Source organism: Ctenopharyngodon idella, chromosome 7, assembly GCF_019924925.1.
Source record: "Ctenopharyngodon idella isolate HZGC_01 chromosome 7, HZGC01, whole genome shotgun sequence".
NCBI classification, from domain to species: domain Eukaryota; kingdom Metazoa; phylum Chordata; class Actinopteri; order Cypriniformes; family Xenocyprididae; genus Ctenopharyngodon; species Ctenopharyngodon idella.
Genome location: NC_067226.1, coordinates 47,457,011 through 47,475,087, shown reverse-complemented (window position 1 = coordinate 47,475,087; position 18,077 = coordinate 47,457,011). Strand labels below are relative to the sequence as shown.

Genomic DNA, 18,077 nt, shown 5'->3' with positions numbered 1-18,077 from the left:
ACATATCTTGGATGACATGGAGGTGAGTAAATTATCAGGACATTTTAACTAATCCTTTAACTTTTATGCTCACCAGCCACTGTGGCTAGTGGTTTCCCAAAGTTATTAGCCACTCAGCATTTTCACTGGACACAATTTTGACATTGATACCATGGGGAAAAACTGCCATATAGATAATTTTAATATCATCTCATAATTTGGCAGCAGTTTTATTAGGCTGCTGTCACTTTAAGACCTGACGCACGGATCCAATATACTGTTACTTTTTCTTTGTCAACTGTTTATGTTCACTTAAAACAACTGACTGTGTTTACGTGAATACTCGCCAAGACCAGCATTTTGACATTATTTTGTGTGTATTTGACTGTTTAAGCGCAATAAGCAGCAAAAAAGAACTCAATTTAGTACTGAGAGGCGGCTTTATGCGGCACACTTTGGGTGTGAGAACAAAATCTGAGGGAATGAGTAAAATTATGCGCAATACACGCCAAAATTCAAGCCCTGTAACACCAACAATATTCATCCGGAGCAAATGAAACGAGGGTTTGTGTGTCGACTCACTGACGGAGAGATGAGAGAAAGTGCAGCTGGTATCATGTATCTATTTTGCTGAAAATGAGCATCGGAAGAGTTTCAGAATCGATATGTGTCGACACTATATTGCACTTAGTTTCTTATTTCACATGCCTTTTTAACACAATTGACTACAATTGAAAAATGTATATATTATATATAAAATTCTGGCTAGTAGTAGTGACTGCGTTACACCCGCATTTGGCAGGTGTTAATGTCAAGCCCGGATCTCAAATATTGCCTCCAGTCCTAAAGTACACCTGGACTGAACCCACTCTATATGAATAAGGGTTTGAATCTCTTTGTGGTTGTCCTTTTTTTGCTTCAGATCTGGCAGTAAAACTGCACCAATCCCTTGTACAAAGTGAGCCATCTTTGGGTGAAGCACACTTTCCAGCCTCAGGCCAAATCCAGGCATGCCAATTTCCTTATGGACACGTTGAGGTTTTGTATTGTGACAGCATGCTGTGGTATCTTGTGCTGCAAACACACCCAAGGTTGGGTGGTTGCCCTACTTTGCAGTCGTAGAACATGCAAAGGAGCCATTTTAAAAAAGAAAGCAGCCAAAATCCATTCTAACTGGTTCTCACTATAGAGGTGAAATAAAAGAGGATTGTTTACATGAGAACAGTTGGCACTGAAGACCACGTGAAGAGCTCAACAAATCTGGCTAACCGCATGCGTGACTCTGAGGAGAACCCGAGACGTAAATGTTTCGATTCTTCCTGTGGGTCCCACATGACATAAGAAACCACATGTTCAAACGATATCCTGTCAGCAAACCAGATCTTTACCTGCCGTTTTATATGCTCTGTTTTTGAAACATGCCTATAACGTTCCCCTAGGTGTTTGTGCTTTTACAGTCAGGGGAGAAATGTTAAATATAGAAACCTATCTGACAGAGGCTTTTCACACTATACGCTCAAGCCTGTGCTAATGTTCATGTCAGTGTTTCATACTTTAAGCACAGCTTTTAACTCAGTGCTGACAACAAAATATAGTACTAAAGGTGAAACAACTGACATCCAATTCTAAAGTAAATGATGCTTGCGTAATTAAATATTCATGCACATGCCGTTTAGTTTGAGCAACAGTCAGTAAAATAACCATACGGTGCTTTTCCAAGTGTTCAGTAGGGATTTGATTTATCCATTGGGAATTGATCAGGGTTTTCCAAAAGCATTGTGAGCCTAAAAACTGGAATACACTACAAGACTTTTGTCCTGATATGCAGTCTGGATGAGCCAACGCAAGTTGCTGAAAGTCAGAACCAATCTGAAGATTTTTGAGCTGTCAGAGTTGACAGATTTCACTGCGTAGTGTACGATGGACACAAACTCTGATTTGAACATTTGAACATTGAACATCTGAACATGATTGAGCCGATTTCAGAGCACATATTGTTTTCATAGTGGAGCCAATGTCTCTTATGAGATTCATACGGGATAATTCAGATATAGGAACCATTGGACAAACCCATTTAAAGCCCATAACTCGACCCATATTGTGCATATATTGGCCTCACAATGAGTACGTAAAACGTTATAAATCAGGAACTGAGAATGTTAACACATGTAGAGTGTGAAATGGTGGGATTAATTAGCAACCCAGTAAGAACTATGACCCTCGGTTAACAATTTCAAGCGTGAAAAGCTCATAATTGAACTCTCTGTGGGAGGGGAGGTTTAAACACCACAAGCATGAAAGTATTCGCTCTCGGTAGGATGCAAGCAAATTGTGCAGAGAGAGAACAGTGAGAGAAGACAGTAAAAACAGGTCTGAGAAGGAAAACAGCTGCGAGGTGCACGCAGAAGGAATGCATGATGCATCCTTCACTAAGTTTAGGCCCAGAGGAAATGAGCCACTCGGGCGTGTCTGCTAAACAAACACCTGGATGAGGCGAGTTCACCTTCTGCAGTCAGCGGGACACTTTCAAACAATGTAGATGATCTTCAAGAGTCAAACTCCTGTGATTTCATTAGTGCTGTCAAATCGATTAATCGCGATTAATCACATCTAACAAAAGTTTACTTTATATATATATATATTTTTGGGTCAATGACGTGATGGGTCATTTTTTTGTCCAAAGGCCTTAATAATAATAAAAAACAAAGATTTGACATCCAAAGTATGTAAGGTAGTACAACTAGATCTCTTTTATTGAATCCAAAAGGTTTTAATTATATTTTGCTACATATTTTAAAGATTTTGAAGTGTCAAAAGGTCATTCGGTTTAACCGTCCAAAGGCCAATGCCGCCATTTCATTTGTGATTAAAACATCCTAAAATATAATAAATGTATATAATTCTTACTCTAGCATGATTTTTTAACATCATATATCAACATTGTGCAAAATTATGTGTGTCTTTGTTATGAGAAAGAATTAATTTCATTGATGTCATTCGGAGTAACCAATATAAAGGGAACATTTTGGATCAAGTCATGTGTTCAATATCATGTGACAGGATGTGACATCATTCAAACACCTGCTAAGGACCACATGGTCATGAAGCAAAGTAACTAACTCTCTCTTAACTATTTGAAAAATTCATGTTTTCACTTGATCATACGCATGTCCCAAAACATCAGGTCATTCGGTGCAACCGCTATAAAACATGAAAAATGTAATATTTTAAAAACTAACTAGTTAGCTAGCTAGACATCAGCCTGTTAGCACTGTTTGAAATTATCGCCATTCGGTATAACCAAAACTGTCATTCGGTAAAACCGAAATTTTGGTTAAACCGAATGACTTTTTTGGTGACAAATTTTGTCCATCTTCTAAAAAAATGACAAAAGCAGTGCTAATTGATTATAAAAACCACATAATCTCATTGTTAACACTTAACAAAACTTTTAAAAATGAATTATATCTCCATTATGTTTTTTTTTTTTTCCACCTTTAAAAATCTTCGTTAATGACCCATATATTATATATTTACAAACTTATGTTAGATGCGATTAATCGTGATAAATGGATTTGGACAGCACTAATATATTTTTGACATAAAAATATGATTTAAGATAAGTGTAGGAGTAAGTGTAGGGAATGGTTCAAAAGTTTCATGGATACACCACGTGACATTTATAGAGCCATTAAATCATGTTGTTTGTTTGTTTGTTTACAATTGTATAAACGTTTTAAATATATGCAACCAACACGTACACGCATTTTTAAGAACTTGGCATCAGTTTTAAAACAGATTTATACCTTTCCATCTCGTTTGTTGACGCTCAATGCTTACAGTAATTGTTGGAAAGCAAATGTTATTAGGTGTTTAATAAAAACAAGGCTTGTTTGACTGCACACATGTTGATTTCTTCTTACCTGCCAGTAAAAAGATGGGCAGCAGGCAGCAGTAGAGCAATCCGCACACCACCTGAAGCTCCATGAGCGACACTTCCACTCACATTCCTCCCAGGACACAAATCCACATCTCCCAGAAGCGTAGGGGGGAAAAAAACTACATGGCGAAAATAAACTCTCTCGATTTTGTATTCCAATTTATTGACATTAAAATGTAGCTTCTAATCGATTAAAACTGTAGACCATCGAAACTATCAAAACATCACTAACAGCAAACGTTGTCTGTAAAGCGTTCTTAAACATAAAAAATAAACGAATGATGTCTAAAGACGACTATTTCGATACAAAACTCAAAAAGCGCCGATTATTCATACATCTTCATGGAAAATGTGATTCACCGTCTCGGCGTTTGTTAAACTTTCTTCAGTCTTTCTTCCGTTCTGGCACAAATCAGCTCCGACTTCACCGGAATATATCCACAAACTAGTTATACGGTGTCAAAAAAAACTCATAAGGAGAGTTTGCTGTGTTTAGTCCGAGCGTCCCAACAGTTAGTTGGAAGTAACTCCCACCCTGACGAGATAACTTCTGCCAAACGAGTAACGTCAGCTGAGAAACCCGGCGCGTGCGCTGCCCGAGTGTGTCTGTCACCCACAGAATTACGGCTTTTCAACTTCCAAAGCTGAGGAAAACTAGTTATACACACCTTTTGTGTTATTTCAGGCATTTTCTTAACGTTTACCAGGTCCGTTTTTCTCTCTTTAAATGAATGTGATGATACAGGCTAACGTTAGACAAGCAGTCGTGACTACTGAAATGAAGGTTATTTCGAATAAACCGTATTATTTATGCTTAAACTTGTGTTCGTACTTCATACATACTTCTATAAACGCCTGAATAACACCATAAAAATAACACCAAGTGTGAATAAAATAATACGATGTGGTGGTAACGTTTCTGAGCATGTGCAGTAGTGTAACGTGCACGTGCCTTAAATGTGACAGTTATTTATTTCGCGCTTGTCAGTTCAGTGCCGCGAAACTGGGGGGTATATGTTGATGTTATTTCTTGTAAATAAACAAATTGTTTAATAATTTTCTTCGTTTACTTGTGGTGTCTGTCATTCATTGATGTATCTATGTGTGTCGTTACTGACAGGCATTGTTGTAACCCTTTTATGTTGGCTCCATCTAGCGGTGACTTTGGATAACAAGCGAAAACTTTCAATAGACGAGGGGAAAGAGTTTTAAATAATCGTATTGTTTAGCACATTTTTGTTAAATATTCTTCTTTCAGTTACTTTCGTATGGGCTTTTGATAGCTGTTTCATGTAAAGACGATATGTGTGAATATTATTTTGCTGTTTCACCGTGCATATTATTGTCAATAAAACCTTTTAGCAGCTGTTCACAAGAAGTTGAACTGTCAGTCACACTTGCTGTTAAATGATTTACAGTGTCTCTCGTTTAAAATGATTGATTTATCTTAAGAACTGCAAATTTACAACACAATAGAGGGAACAGGATCCCATTCATTCCGACCAAAAACCACCAAAATGAATGCTAAACGTGATAAAATATAGAATAAATTATAATTTTATATAAAAAAAATATAACAAAAGGAGCCAAATCAACGTTATAAACGTATAAGTGTTTATTATTTAATGTGGATATAACATATTAGCATTTTTACTGTCAGTCAGTTATGCGAATCTGTTTGATCAGTGGCTGCGGGGGCGTGGCTAAAAGCCAAACTCTGCCTACATAAGTCACGTGGTCAGATTTCGCGCGAAAGTTAGTGTGGGAAGACACTGAAAGGAAGTTCCGGTGGAATAATAACAATTACTGCACGCCAGGGATCTCATTCGTACAGAAGAATGGCTCAAGCTCGGGTTACCGATTATTTTGCACATAGTAAGAAGGGTCGATCTGTACGGTCGAAGGGACAAAAAGTGTCAGGGGACGTTGTGGAACCGGCGGTGATCACTAAACCAAAAACATCATCCAGAGCTACACGGTCTTCGCGTAAAACGACGCGCGATCCCAGCACACCAGAGCCGCAGAAACATGTTCAGCAGGAGTTTCTCAAAGTCATCGATGAGGCTCTGTCAGCAGAAACTGTAGAGACCGCGACGGATTTGCGTGATGTGAGTAATTCGGGCTTAACGGCGAGTCCCCGAACTCCTAAACGGACCTCGGTGGAGTTCGATGTGTGTTCGGTGTTGTTCCCGTCCACAACCGAACAGCACAGCAGCGCCAAGAAGCGCATGAGGGTCAGCGCGAGCCAGAACTGCAGAACTTCACCAGAGGAGCGCGCGGGTCAGAAGACCGCGAGGAAGAAGCTTGATCTTCTGAAAAACGACGATAAAGAGCAGGTACAATGTTGCGTTTAAAACGGAGCAGCAGTGTGTTTCAAATGCTATCTTAAAAACGCGACGCTCAGTAAGACGCGACGCAACTGCCGAAGACGACGCATACGTTCATTTAAATATGGCCCTACTTTCGAAACTTAAAAAACAGCTGTTGCTTAATTTTAAACGGCTTTAATATTTAATTGAACATTTCCCCCTAGATATTTCGCTTCTTCATTCGTTTTAAAAAAAAAAAAAGCTAATGGAATTTATTTATTTTGATTAAATAATACACCGAAACGATATAATGAAACAAATTGTAGTCCATGAACGAATACGAATTATACATTTAAGAATTGTAGTTAGTAACGTAATCTATTAACGTTACATTACACATTTTAGGTAATATAATCTGACTACTTTTGGATTGTTAATTTGAATAATGTAATCTTGCACCAAATTGATTTTAAAAAATTAAATAAAATTAACATGAAGTGCATTAAACATTACATCAGGGTTTCTGCAGGGGGTTCATAATTTTTTGAAAAGTTAATAATCAGTTAATCGAAGTAGCAAATATTTTGAAATTAAAATCAAAATAAAACACCAACTAAAAAATGTAATTTTATTTGTTTATGCTGCGTGACCTCAGTTTTTCATGTAATTATATTCGTTGGTCTGTGTGTGAAATTCCGTAAAACGCTAAAGTTTTCTCTTGGATTTAATAATGCACTGAAATGATAAATAGTGGTGATGGTAGATTACTTACAAAATTGTAGTCCGTTACTGAATACAAATGTCACATGATTAAAAATTGTTAGTAACGTAATCTATAACATTACACATTTTAGGTAATGTAATCTGACTACTTTTGGATTACTTTTGACCTAACTTATATAAAATATTAATTTGAAAAGTAATCTTGTACCAAATTGATTAAAAAACGAGAGATGATTCAATTTTTATCAACATGTGCATTAAACATTACGTCGGGGTTTCTGCAGGAGGTTCATAAATTCATGAAAAGTTAATAATTAAATCAAAATTAAGTTATAAGAAATAAATAACTTTAAAAAAAAAACACTAACTAAAAAGATTAAATATTTTTTGTTTATGCTGCAGTTTTCATGTCATTATAGTCGTCTGTCTGTGTGCGATTCCACAAAACTTTTGAGAAAGTTAGTCAAACTTAAAAGATGGAAAATAATTCTGAATAATTTACTGCCATTTTGTGAATAAGTAATCAAGTTTCGCAACATGTCAGTTTTTCAGTATAGTCTTAGTTTATAGATTGTTTTATCTAATTGCAATTTTTTTTGTCATTATTCTATGTGGTTTTTTTTGGGGGTTTTTTTTAAATCCCATTTGGGATAAAATTGAGTGATAATTTGCATTGGCATGTTTTTTCCCCCAGTTCTTAGTGTTGAATGTGTTTATTAGGTGACGTAGACTAACTTTGTTTGTTGTTCTGTGAATGTATTTGTGTGTTGGTTTAATGACTGCTAATCCAACCTGTCTTGTTTTGATGTAGAGCACTGAGCCTTCGGCCAGCAGCACCGCTCAGACTCAACAAACTGCCAGCAAAGAGTCAAAAAATACCGTAAATCATAATGCAAACAGCTCCCCTGGTAACAAAACGAGCGGAGACGATAAGCTCAAGCGGACAAGCAGGAGCAAGGTAACGCCTGGGGGTCTTCACACCTGTGCAGGAACCTCCTGGTGTTTCTCAGCTCGTCATTAATCAAGCTGCTTTTGTTCTTTCAGAAAACGTTTTCTAGAGAGGACGTGGCGGCGCTGAAGTCCAAGCTGCAGAAGCTGAAAGGACAGTCTGAAGCGGTGACGACTCTCTCTCCCGCGCCTGTGTCGGCACTAGCGGAGCTGAAAGCGAGGCTCGATGCTGCCCGCGAGATCTCGGCAAAGGTTCAGCAAAGAAAGGCCGAGCGAGTTGCGGAGGATGCTAAAGCGACTGAGACACAGGCTGGGCCTGAACCAGAGGAAAGGTGAGGTTTGCTGGCCGATGAGACTCTTGTTTACCAAATGCCACAACCTATTCGCAGCTGATTTGTCACCCATGATTAAAGCGATAGTTCACCCAAAAATGTAAATTATCATATACTAACCCTCATGTTTTAATAAACAAAAGCTTTCTTTGTTTTGTTGCTGAAGTTCTATCTGTTTGTTTCAGAGAGAAGCTCCCAGCTTATCAGCGTTACCACACTCTCGCTCAGGATGTCCCGCCTGGTCTCACCCTGCCCTACCAATTCAAACTTCTGGCCGAGATGTTCCGCAGTGCGGAGACCATCGTCGGGATGCTGTTCAACCGCTCGGAGACCGTCACTTTCGCCAAGATCAAGCAAGGGGTCCAAGATATGATGCACAAGTAAGAGGCTGGATGAGAAACCACCTGCAAAATTGTAAATGTGGCAGTCGGGCTGCTGGTTAACAGGGTTAATCCTATTTTTGCTTTCTTCGCAGGCGTTTTGAAGAGGGCCACCTGGGGCAGATAAAGGCTGTGTTTCCTTCTGCCTATACTTTTCGCCAGGAGAAAAACATTCCCTCTTTCAGCGCCACGGCAAAGAGGTCCAGCTATCAGCTCACAGTGGAGCCGGTCATTGAAGAAGGTGAGGAACATTAACATTGACTCCATCTGTGCATCTGCTTTGAGTTTTGGGACGCTAATAACATGTTAGGGAACGTGACACACACAGACCATCTTTCCACATTTGTAGTGAGAAGAGCTTGTCAAAAGATGAGCCCTTCAGCAGCTTTCCATCAAGAAGGTTTGGTTTAGTGTTTTAAAATTAATTAAGCTAGAGATGTTAGTACTGTAATTTGACAGTTGTAATGAAAAAATAAGATTATATTTCTTAAAGCATTTTTACAGTGAAATAATTCAGTTGTATCTTATTTTGTTTTTAGTAGTAATTATAATTTTTTATTATTATATTATTAATATAGGGTTTCTGCGGGTCTTAGAGGGTCTTAAAGGGGTCTTAATTCACTCTTACACAAATTAAGGCCTTAAAAGGTCTTAAATCAGAGCAGAAAGTCTTAAAGTCATAAAGTCATGGCAGTAAATGTTGCATATATGACACAAATGAATATTTCTCAGTATTTTTGTCCTGTTGTCCAATACAAATATCTAAACATTAAATTGAAATACATTTACTTGATGCAAATGTAAAATGAAAAAAATAAACACAATTGAGTTTATGCTTAAAACAAGAGCTATCATCTGTCAAAGAGTTCTGAAATCAAGACTTTTTTTGTCGTTTTGTACCTCCAGTAAAAGTAACTTGATTTAATCATCTTTAGACATTTGAATTGGAAAATGCAAAACTGAGGATAAATCATGATTTATTTTAATAAAACATGTCTCTTTCCCCAGAATTCAACGGTACTCATCCAGTGTTGTCGGCTTCTCGCCTTTTAGAAAGAAGGCGGATTTTTCACCAAAACCTTGTTGAAATCGTGAAGGGACACCACAAGGTAAGCAAGTTTACTTGCATTTGAGAAACCTAGAAGAGTTTCAGATATTATGATTTTTGTATATTACAATCTTGTCTTCTATTGGATACAGTTGTTCCTGGCTTCCCTAAACCCTCCCATTGTCGTCCCTGATGACAAACTGACCCGCTGGCATCCGAGGTTCAATGTGGATGAGGTTCCCAACGTCAAGCCGAGTGATTTGCCTCAACCTCCTCAAACTGAGAAACTGACCTCCGCTCAGGAGGTGTTGGACCGAGCTCGTGCTCTCATGACACCAAAGGTCAGCACTCGATATGGATCAGTATGTCCCAGATCATGGCAAGGAAAAAATGTAGTGTTTATCTAGTTTTAAAGTCTTTTATATCTATTTATCTTTGGAAAAGAAAGAGTGGGTGGAGAGGGGTTCGCTTCTGAGAAAACTTCACTTTTTTTTATATTAAAGTTGCAGGCATAGTTACTGTAACCTGGCCTGTCAATCATCCTGTCACCGTTAACATTCTCATGTATACACGTACATTTTATTAAATTAAATTTACACTACTTTCTTCCTACTGTATTGGAGAAAAAATAGTAAATAGAAAATAGTAGAAAATAAAAAACAAGCAGCATGCTGATTTGCCATTTTATGTGGAGAACTCTGATTGTTTTTCCATAATGATGCTTTTAATAGTGGCCAAATGTGTTTTACTATTGTATCTTTACAAAAGTTCACTATGTTGTTGCAGATGAAATGACAGACAACATTCAAATATTTATATTATTTTTAAATTTAAAAAGTAAAATTATCAACACCCTTTTATGGCGTTTCTACTTAACTGTCTCGCACATGTTTGTAGTTCTTTTTATTTGCGTTTGTAGTTCTGAACCAAATAGTGCATTCCTGCCCACTTTTTCAGTGGCGTTGGTTCCGGAAGTATTTTTCCTATTCATTTCTCCCATAGGGATTTTAAAATCCCTTTAAGTCTTTAAAGCATTATAAGCCATGAACCAAACCAACCAGCTCCAAGGAGAATCACAACATTACAAACTTTGATTTGAAGCGAAGAAAGTATTTGAAAATCGGACAAAAATATAAAGGTACAAGGGTGTGAACTTAACGGCTTTAGTGAGGGAAAGAAATACAATCCCATGAAGCATTGCAAACAGAATAATTGAATTAAAAACGATGGAGAAGTAGTTTATTGCAAAATATGCATATATACAAGTTTTCTGGAATTCTCTGTACAGCATCGTGGGTAATGTAATTTTCACCATGAAACCCGCTGTTAAACATGATTAACAGAAGCAAATACCATTGATTAACAACCTCGACGCTGACTTTAAAGGTTTATAAGTTATCATTAAAAATCTGTTTGCCTATGGAGAAAATTAAAGGAGTTTTAGTTTTTCACTCTTCAAAAATCTACCAGAAATAGCCATCCGGAGACTTTTGACAGTATTTTCAACGTACAATGCTTTGGGTTACACACATTCTGATCTCACATCATTTAGGATAGATATGCACATTGGCACATAGAGTATTCAAAAACAAAAGTTGAGCTGTAAATGAATGAGCTTTGCGTCACCGACTCATTTACGACTCGTGTTGTTCTAGATGGAGAAAGCCTTGGCTAACATGGCCTTGAAAACCGCAGAGACGGCATGCGCTAAAGAGCCCGAGACTTCAGTGAAATCCACTGCGACGCCAACAGAAACACCCAGTGCCCTCAAAGGAGTTTCTCAATCGCTGCTGGAGAGGGTGAGTCAACTCGACTTAACTTATTGCACAACATATTTTTGTGTGTTTTACAAGAACCTAATCAGTGTTTCTTCCCCTTTTCAGATTCGTGCAAAAGAGGCTCAGAAGTTGCAGGCCACCATGACGAGGAACCCGCAGCAGGAGCAGCGCCTATCGATGATGTCACGGCTGCCGGAGTTAGCCAGGATCCTGCGAAACGTGTTCGTAGCCGAGAAAAAGCCGGCCCTCCTCATGGAGCTCACCTGCAACCGCATGATTGCCAGCTACCGGTCTCCCCTCAGTTCTGGTTAGTACAGATGTTTCCTGTTGGGTTTCCCACATCTGTTTTTTCCAAAACTTAGTGATCTTCCTCCTTAAACCACCTCATGACTTTTATTTGAAAGCCTCTATATAGGCAGTAACTTCACACACAGTTCTCCTTACATTGAAGTCGGCATGAAACTGTCGTTTCTTCCCTATTGTGCCATATATCCGAGTGAAACGCCTTCTCGAACAAGAACAAATGTAGGGCGGGGCTTGATTTTGACTGTGGGGAATTGATTGGATTGTGGTTTGCTATTGGTGGATCTCATGTGAGTGACAGGTTGCCCCGCCCTCGTCATCAGAGTAAAAGAGATTTTGCCGCAAGAGAGGGGAAGTTATTCTGATTCAAGATTGAGGAACATGAATTTAAACAAATAATGATGTGCACAGAACATTTTTACTGTTGGAACTTTTTTTTTTTTTTTTTCCCTTATTCTCCATTTCATCATTTAGATAAAATGGAGAAACATCTTTGGGATTAGAGGGATTTCAAAAGCGCCTTTAAGACCCTTATAAGATCCCTTTAAGACCTTTGTAAGACCCTTATAAAAGGTCTTAAAGGGGTTTTAAAAGGGTCTTAAGTGTCTTAAAGGGATCTCATAAGGGTCTTAAAAGGGTCTTAATTCGCTTATCCAAATTAAGGCCTTAATGTCTTAATATGAAATAAAGAAATGCTCTGATTTAAGTGTTTTTTTTTTTTTTTTTTTTTTTCCCTTATTTAGATGAAATGGAGAAACATCTTCGCCTACTGGCTGAATTGACACCTGCGTGGCTCACGATACATCCAATCAGGAAGGACTTGTACCTAAAACTGAACAAGACCATGGATCTGAACATTGTGCTGGACACCCTGACCCAGAAGATGAAGGAAGAGGAGCGTGTTTGAGCAAATTCATACAAGACTTGAGACAATACCATGTGCAATATTTTATTATGGATTTTAACTTTTAGATGACTCGTATTTTTAGTTTTGTATGTTCATAGTTTGCATTTTACAAGTCTGGTGGTCACTACATTTTAAACTGAGATATTTCTGTTTTTGAGGTTGTGACCTTGTTCTTCACATCTTGGCACAATAGCTGTTCATAAATGTAAATGACATGTAAAAAGTAACTGGTATAAATGCAGTAGAATGAAGGACAAATCATTTACAAGATTCATGCATAGAATCGTTTACAATAAACAAGTTCATGCAAGCGATGTTGTTGTTTCATACTCGCAGAAACAGGAAGCTCTGTCTGTACACTTCTGTAACTGGCTGTGTCTGAAATCGCATCTATGTAGTAGACAAAAAAAAAAAAAAAAAAAACAGTAGGTGAAAAGTACCGGAATGACTGACTTGCAGCATTTGTGAATGGCAGTGAAGTGAAGCAACACAACTGATGCTGGTAGGTCACATGACGATGACAACATGGTAAATGTATAGACCTTATTCAGAGCAGCGCCATGACCGGTATGAAAATGAGGCTGTGTGGGATAGACTAACCGTGATACTAATCAGTTACTACCCAGCACTGTTTAAATCAGATTCCAAAAATTAAGTACTTGTAATTAGATTATATTAAACTTAAAAATACTCAGACTACAGTTTTTTTTTTTTTTTTTTTTTAATGATTACATATATGACATGATTACATTTATATAGCAAGGTGCTATATAAATAAAACGTATTATACTATTTACACAATGGCAGTAAATCATAATTTATTGATTCTCCCTGACTCTCGTGTTTTAGCCTACATGTTCCTTTCTTTAAAAAAAAAAAAAAAAAGCACATTATATACAGTCTTATTGTCACTAAGTAATTTAACCCTGCATTTGGGATGCTTTTTTCTTTCAAACATTATTCTTAAAATTATTTTAATTTATAGCCTTCATTAAACTCACAAAACCCTTGCAATTCCCTCACACACCCATTTAGGAAACCCTGTCGTAATATAATATTTATTGCACTTCAGGTTGTTGATAAAGACTGGAATATATTTACTTTTTCTTAGTATTTACTATTTTTGTATCAATATGGTACAAGATTATCCTATTCAATGCGATAAACAAGTTAGGTCAAAAGTAACCAAAACATAGTCCGATTATATTACCTAAAATGTGTAATGGATTACGTTACTAACTAGTCATGTAATTTGGAATTAGTAACGGACTACAATTTGTAAGTAACGTTAAGCTTCTTGATCAGTTATTTTCCACAGCTGTCTGGAGTTTTTTGTTTAGCCTACTGACATTTCTGGGAAAGATATATTTGCAGTGTTTCGTCAGCAAAATAATCACATTAAAACACATTAAATAGAACAGTACAACCCACTGAAGAGATGTATGTGTATCCTTCACGGCCTCGCTTTCATTACCGTTAGAAATCAAAGATGGCGCTCCTGCTGTGAGTAAGGTCTACGTTCGGATTACATTCACACAAATTTAAACCATATAGAACTGTTTTTTTTGTTTGTTTGTTTTTTTAAGCACACACAAAGTAGTGATGGGCGCTTTTAAAACACATTTCGTGCTGCTTCGAGACATTTTGCAAATCATTTGTTTCGAACCAGTGATTCGGAGTGCGTCAAACTGCCAAAGTCACATGATTTCAGTAAACAAGGCTTTGTTAGGTCATAAATGTCAATGATCTCTGTGAACCCATGAACCAGTGTCTATATGATTTTTACCAGTTTTATACATTTGTTGACATTTATTGACACCTTTATATAATAAAAAGGAAGAGTTGTAGTTAAAAATCTCTTAATGGTCTGATAACCAAGCTTCAGTGATATTAGATTATTTGTTAACTGCATTTAATAGATGACACCTTCAATAAAACATTTGTAATTGGTTTGTTAAAGGTGTTTTTATGCATGTCTTGACTGAGTTATTGCTGCATTTACACTGCTCTGACCAGCAGAGGTCACCAGCGTGTGGCGTTTCCAGAGCTTCGAAACACTGAATCATTTTGCGAAGCAAATGATTCAATTGATTCAAAGTTTTGAAAATCTTCATTTCTCCCATCACTAATTCAAAAGTAGTACCTACTCAAAGTATGCAATTTTAGACACAGCCAGTTTCTTTTCAGTTCCTGGCTAATTCTCATAGTGGAATTAAGACCTTCAAAACCCCAAAGGGTATAAAATTGATTGCAATTCTTCATATTTCTGAAATGTAAGCCATCACTTGAATGATGAGTTCCTCTGAGATGGCTAAGACCAAACAGACCACGCCGCATGAAAGCTCAAGAACGTCAGTACTGTATTAGAGAGAACACAGAAGTTGGCTTCAGCTTGTCAGATCCATTGAGATACTTGAGTTCAACCACCACCAGACAGCCCAGCACCTCGGCCTTCTGCTGTTTGATCAGCTCACACGCCGCATACAGAGTTCCTGATGAACACACAAGAAGTTACACTGTTGCTGTTGGCAGATTAAGCTGCATTCAGATCTCTTGCTCACCTCCAGTAGCCAGTAAATCATCAATGATCAGGATCTTCTGTCCTGCAGAAACCGCATCTTCTTGCATCTCTGCCTCGGCCTGAAACAACACTGCTGAATTACATAATGAATAACTGCAAGTGGACTAGATGTGATACTGGGTAACTGGAGGTACCTGTGCATACTCGAGACTATAAGCTACTGATAACGTGGGGCCAGGAAGCTTCCCTTTTTTTCTAATTGGAGCAAATCCTACTCCTAATCTCTGAGCCAGAAGCGGCCCAAACAAAAATCCTCGAGCATCCAGTCCTAGAAGAGAATGAAGAAAACATCACTGTTACAATCCTCTACATGCAATACCTTGATAGTCAAAAAAAATTATAAAGAATTAGAATTACCATTATTAGCAAACTAGGAAGAAATAAAACAGGATTTTTCATAATGTTGTCCAGCAGATCATTAAAAACAAAAAAGTAGTGTTAATTCACAAAAATTACCATTATGATAAAATGCTCCAGTATGAGCATTATAAGGAATTTACAGCTAGTCTTTCAAAACTGCCCTCCATTAAATATGGAAGCTTGTTTCCGCCATGAAATTAAAAAAAAAAGGTAATTGTGACTTTTTATCTCACAATTCTGAGTGTTTTTTCTTCTAGTTATTGCTACTTAGTCAGAATCGCGTGATAAATTCAGAATCGCGTGATAAATTCAGAATTGCGGGATATAAAGTCAGAATTGCAAGTTATAAACTCACAACTGCCACAAATGTCGAATTGTGAGGAAAAAAGAATTCTTACTTTATATCACGCAATTGGGAGTTTAAATCTTGCAATTGTGAAGAAAAAAAAGTCAGAATAGTGAGATAAAATAAAAAAGGTAATTGCGACATTTTATTTTATTTTTATTTAGTGGCGGAAACAAACTTCCATAATTAAAAGGTAGGCCTACACCATCTAACTTTTTATGGTTAAAAATGAACAGAATTTAAATAACGAGTCAATACATCACAAATCCCTTTTTCCTTCCCCTATGGTAAGCCTATTATAAGCGTTTATATTTTAGACCTGTCGGGACGGTTTTCGCGGGAAATTGTGTCACTCGCCCGTTCGTGTCTTGTCGTGTCCTTAAATAGAGAAAAGTTGCTCCAGCTGCTTTGACGCGTGTCTGGTGTGGAAGTGGCATAGGTTAGTTATCACAACAAGCGAGAAAGGTTGACATGGAGCCGCTAAATCTCCAACAACCTCCGGTCCGAATCACCGGTTTTAAACAATCGCCGAACAGAGGAGAGCCTGCCGGCAAAAAAAAAGTATCTTTCCAGAGATGATGGCGAGAACTAAGGGATTTGAAATGTTGTAAAAGTAACGCAGAGATGTTTTTTTATAACTCCACAGGCAAGTAAGATATTTTATTGAACAGATAAATTGCCATATGTAGCTCTCTTAACAAAGTTAATTGTAAAGTATTATCTATTGTGAAGGGTTATATTCATCCACGCAGTCATGCAGAGCCGAAGCACAACCAAAACAATATTCTTCCGCAAAATGCATGCAATTTTTATTTAAGTTATAGTATATAAAGTATACATTTAGTCCTGTTATTCCGTGAATAGTTCTAATATAATTCACACTAACTAATAAGACTAAAAATCAAATAACAGTAAAAAAAAAAAAAAAAATCCTATAGGAATGTCATTTTATTTAATCAGTTATGCGTATTTGATCCAAAAGGAATCCTCGTTTTTTCTTATCTTGAGTGTAACTTTGACCCTTAGTTGTGCCACACGCATATCTAGTAACTGATTTCACTCTTACCGACTATAAGATCCACCTGAGGGAAAGTGTTCCTCACGTGCTCCTCAAACAGATCTGTCACTGCAGCCAGTGCCTTCGGATCCTTCAAGATCGGGAAAATATCCCTGCAGACGAACAGGACAGACTATCTGAAACTACAAACGTTATTGCCAAACCCTTCCATCCCTCATGAAGGCTCTGCCTAATATTGCGCAACGCATTAACTGCTCGCTCAGATTAAAATGATTCATGAATAATACCCACTTGAATGGAATCCCTTTCGTAGGGAAATCAGGGAAAGTTCTTACGCACTGGGCGATAAAATCCAGTTTGTCTGCCATGGCACGCGCTGCGAGTATTTGGACTGAGAATGGAAGTAGTCCACGTGTTCGAGTCAACCAATAGCACGCGCTTCCTCGTCACGTGACTTTTACGTCATAAAAAAAAAAAAACCTGACTGTTGCAATAAATATATTAAAGCAGTTATCACATAATACAGTTTACACTTTCCCTAAAACACGTTTCTAACAAAAGAAAAAATTATGTGTAATATCTATCCAACCAACTCCCAGATGTCTTTGTGAGAATTTAAGTTGTTATTTACTTTTATAAAATGTTTTATAAATTTCTCATTGAAAGATATATTTCTTTATAGATAGATTTTCCATATTGTAAAACCTCTTAAACTCATTAATACGAATAATTAAGTTTCTTAAGAATTATGACTGTATCTTTTTTTATTGAGTTGTCTTTTGTTTACTTGTCATAAAGACGTTGTTTATGTTTTTTTCACTGTATTTTATTGTTATACTCATAATAATGTAGGCTACACTATTATAACCCTTATAATAATATAATTAAATGTACATTATGTAACATTTGGCCCTCTAGTGGTTAAAAAACAAAACTCCCACACCAGACACGCTACTTTTCGCTATTTACCGATATGACGCCACACGTAGGCGACTGACGTATGTGCGCATTTTCCCGCGAAAACCATCCCGACAGGTCTAGAACATGAACAGGCGTACCATAGTGAATCAGGGTAAGGTAAAAACACATTTTGGAAAAAGTATTGAATCATTATTTAAATAGTGT

At 37.3% G+C, this 18,077-nt stretch overlaps 3 protein-coding genes across 3 annotated transcripts in view; 1 reads left to right on the top strand and 2 right to left on the bottom strand.

The window, feature by feature from the left end:
* The window catches only part of piezo1 (piezo-type mechanosensitive ion channel component 1), a 101,472-nt gene extending 96,898 nt beyond the window's left edge, over nt 1-4,574 (bottom strand). Inside the window, exon 1 of the mRNA XM_051901052.1 lies at nt 3,903-4,574. Within this exon, the coding sequence (XP_051757012.1) occupies nt 3,903-3,966 (64 nt within the window). The 5' untranslated portion in view covers nt 3,967-4,574. The remainder of the gene's footprint in view (nt 1-3,902) is intronic.
* Nucleotides 4,575-5,661: 1,087 nt separating this feature from the next.
* On the top strand, nt 5,662-12,957 carry cdt1 (chromatin licensing and DNA replication factor 1). Its single transcript, XM_051901119.1, has 10 exons — nt 5,662-6,255; nt 7,763-7,909; nt 7,996-8,231; nt 8,417-8,611; nt 8,707-8,852; nt 9,620-9,720; nt 9,812-10,000; nt 11,315-11,458; nt 11,543-11,744; nt 12,484-12,957. The coding sequence occupies exons 1-10, from the start codon at nt 5,758-5,760 to the stop codon at nt 12,645-12,647; spliced, it is 2,022 nt and encodes a 673-aa protein (XP_051757079.1). The 5' UTR covers nt 5,662-5,757; the 3' UTR covers nt 12,648-12,957.
* Nucleotides 12,676-17,397, bottom strand: aprt (adenine phosphoribosyltransferase). Its single transcript, XM_051901135.1, has 5 exons — nt 17,244-17,397; nt 17,001-17,104; nt 15,363-15,496; nt 15,209-15,287; nt 12,676-15,139 (listed from the first exon to the last, which is right to left on the bottom strand). The coding sequence occupies exons 1-5, from the start codon at nt 17,318-17,320 to the stop codon at nt 15,000-15,002; spliced, it is 534 nt and encodes a 177-aa protein (XP_051757095.1). The 5' UTR covers nt 17,321-17,397; the 3' UTR covers nt 12,676-14,999.
* Nucleotides 17,398-18,077: the final 680 nt, after the last annotated feature.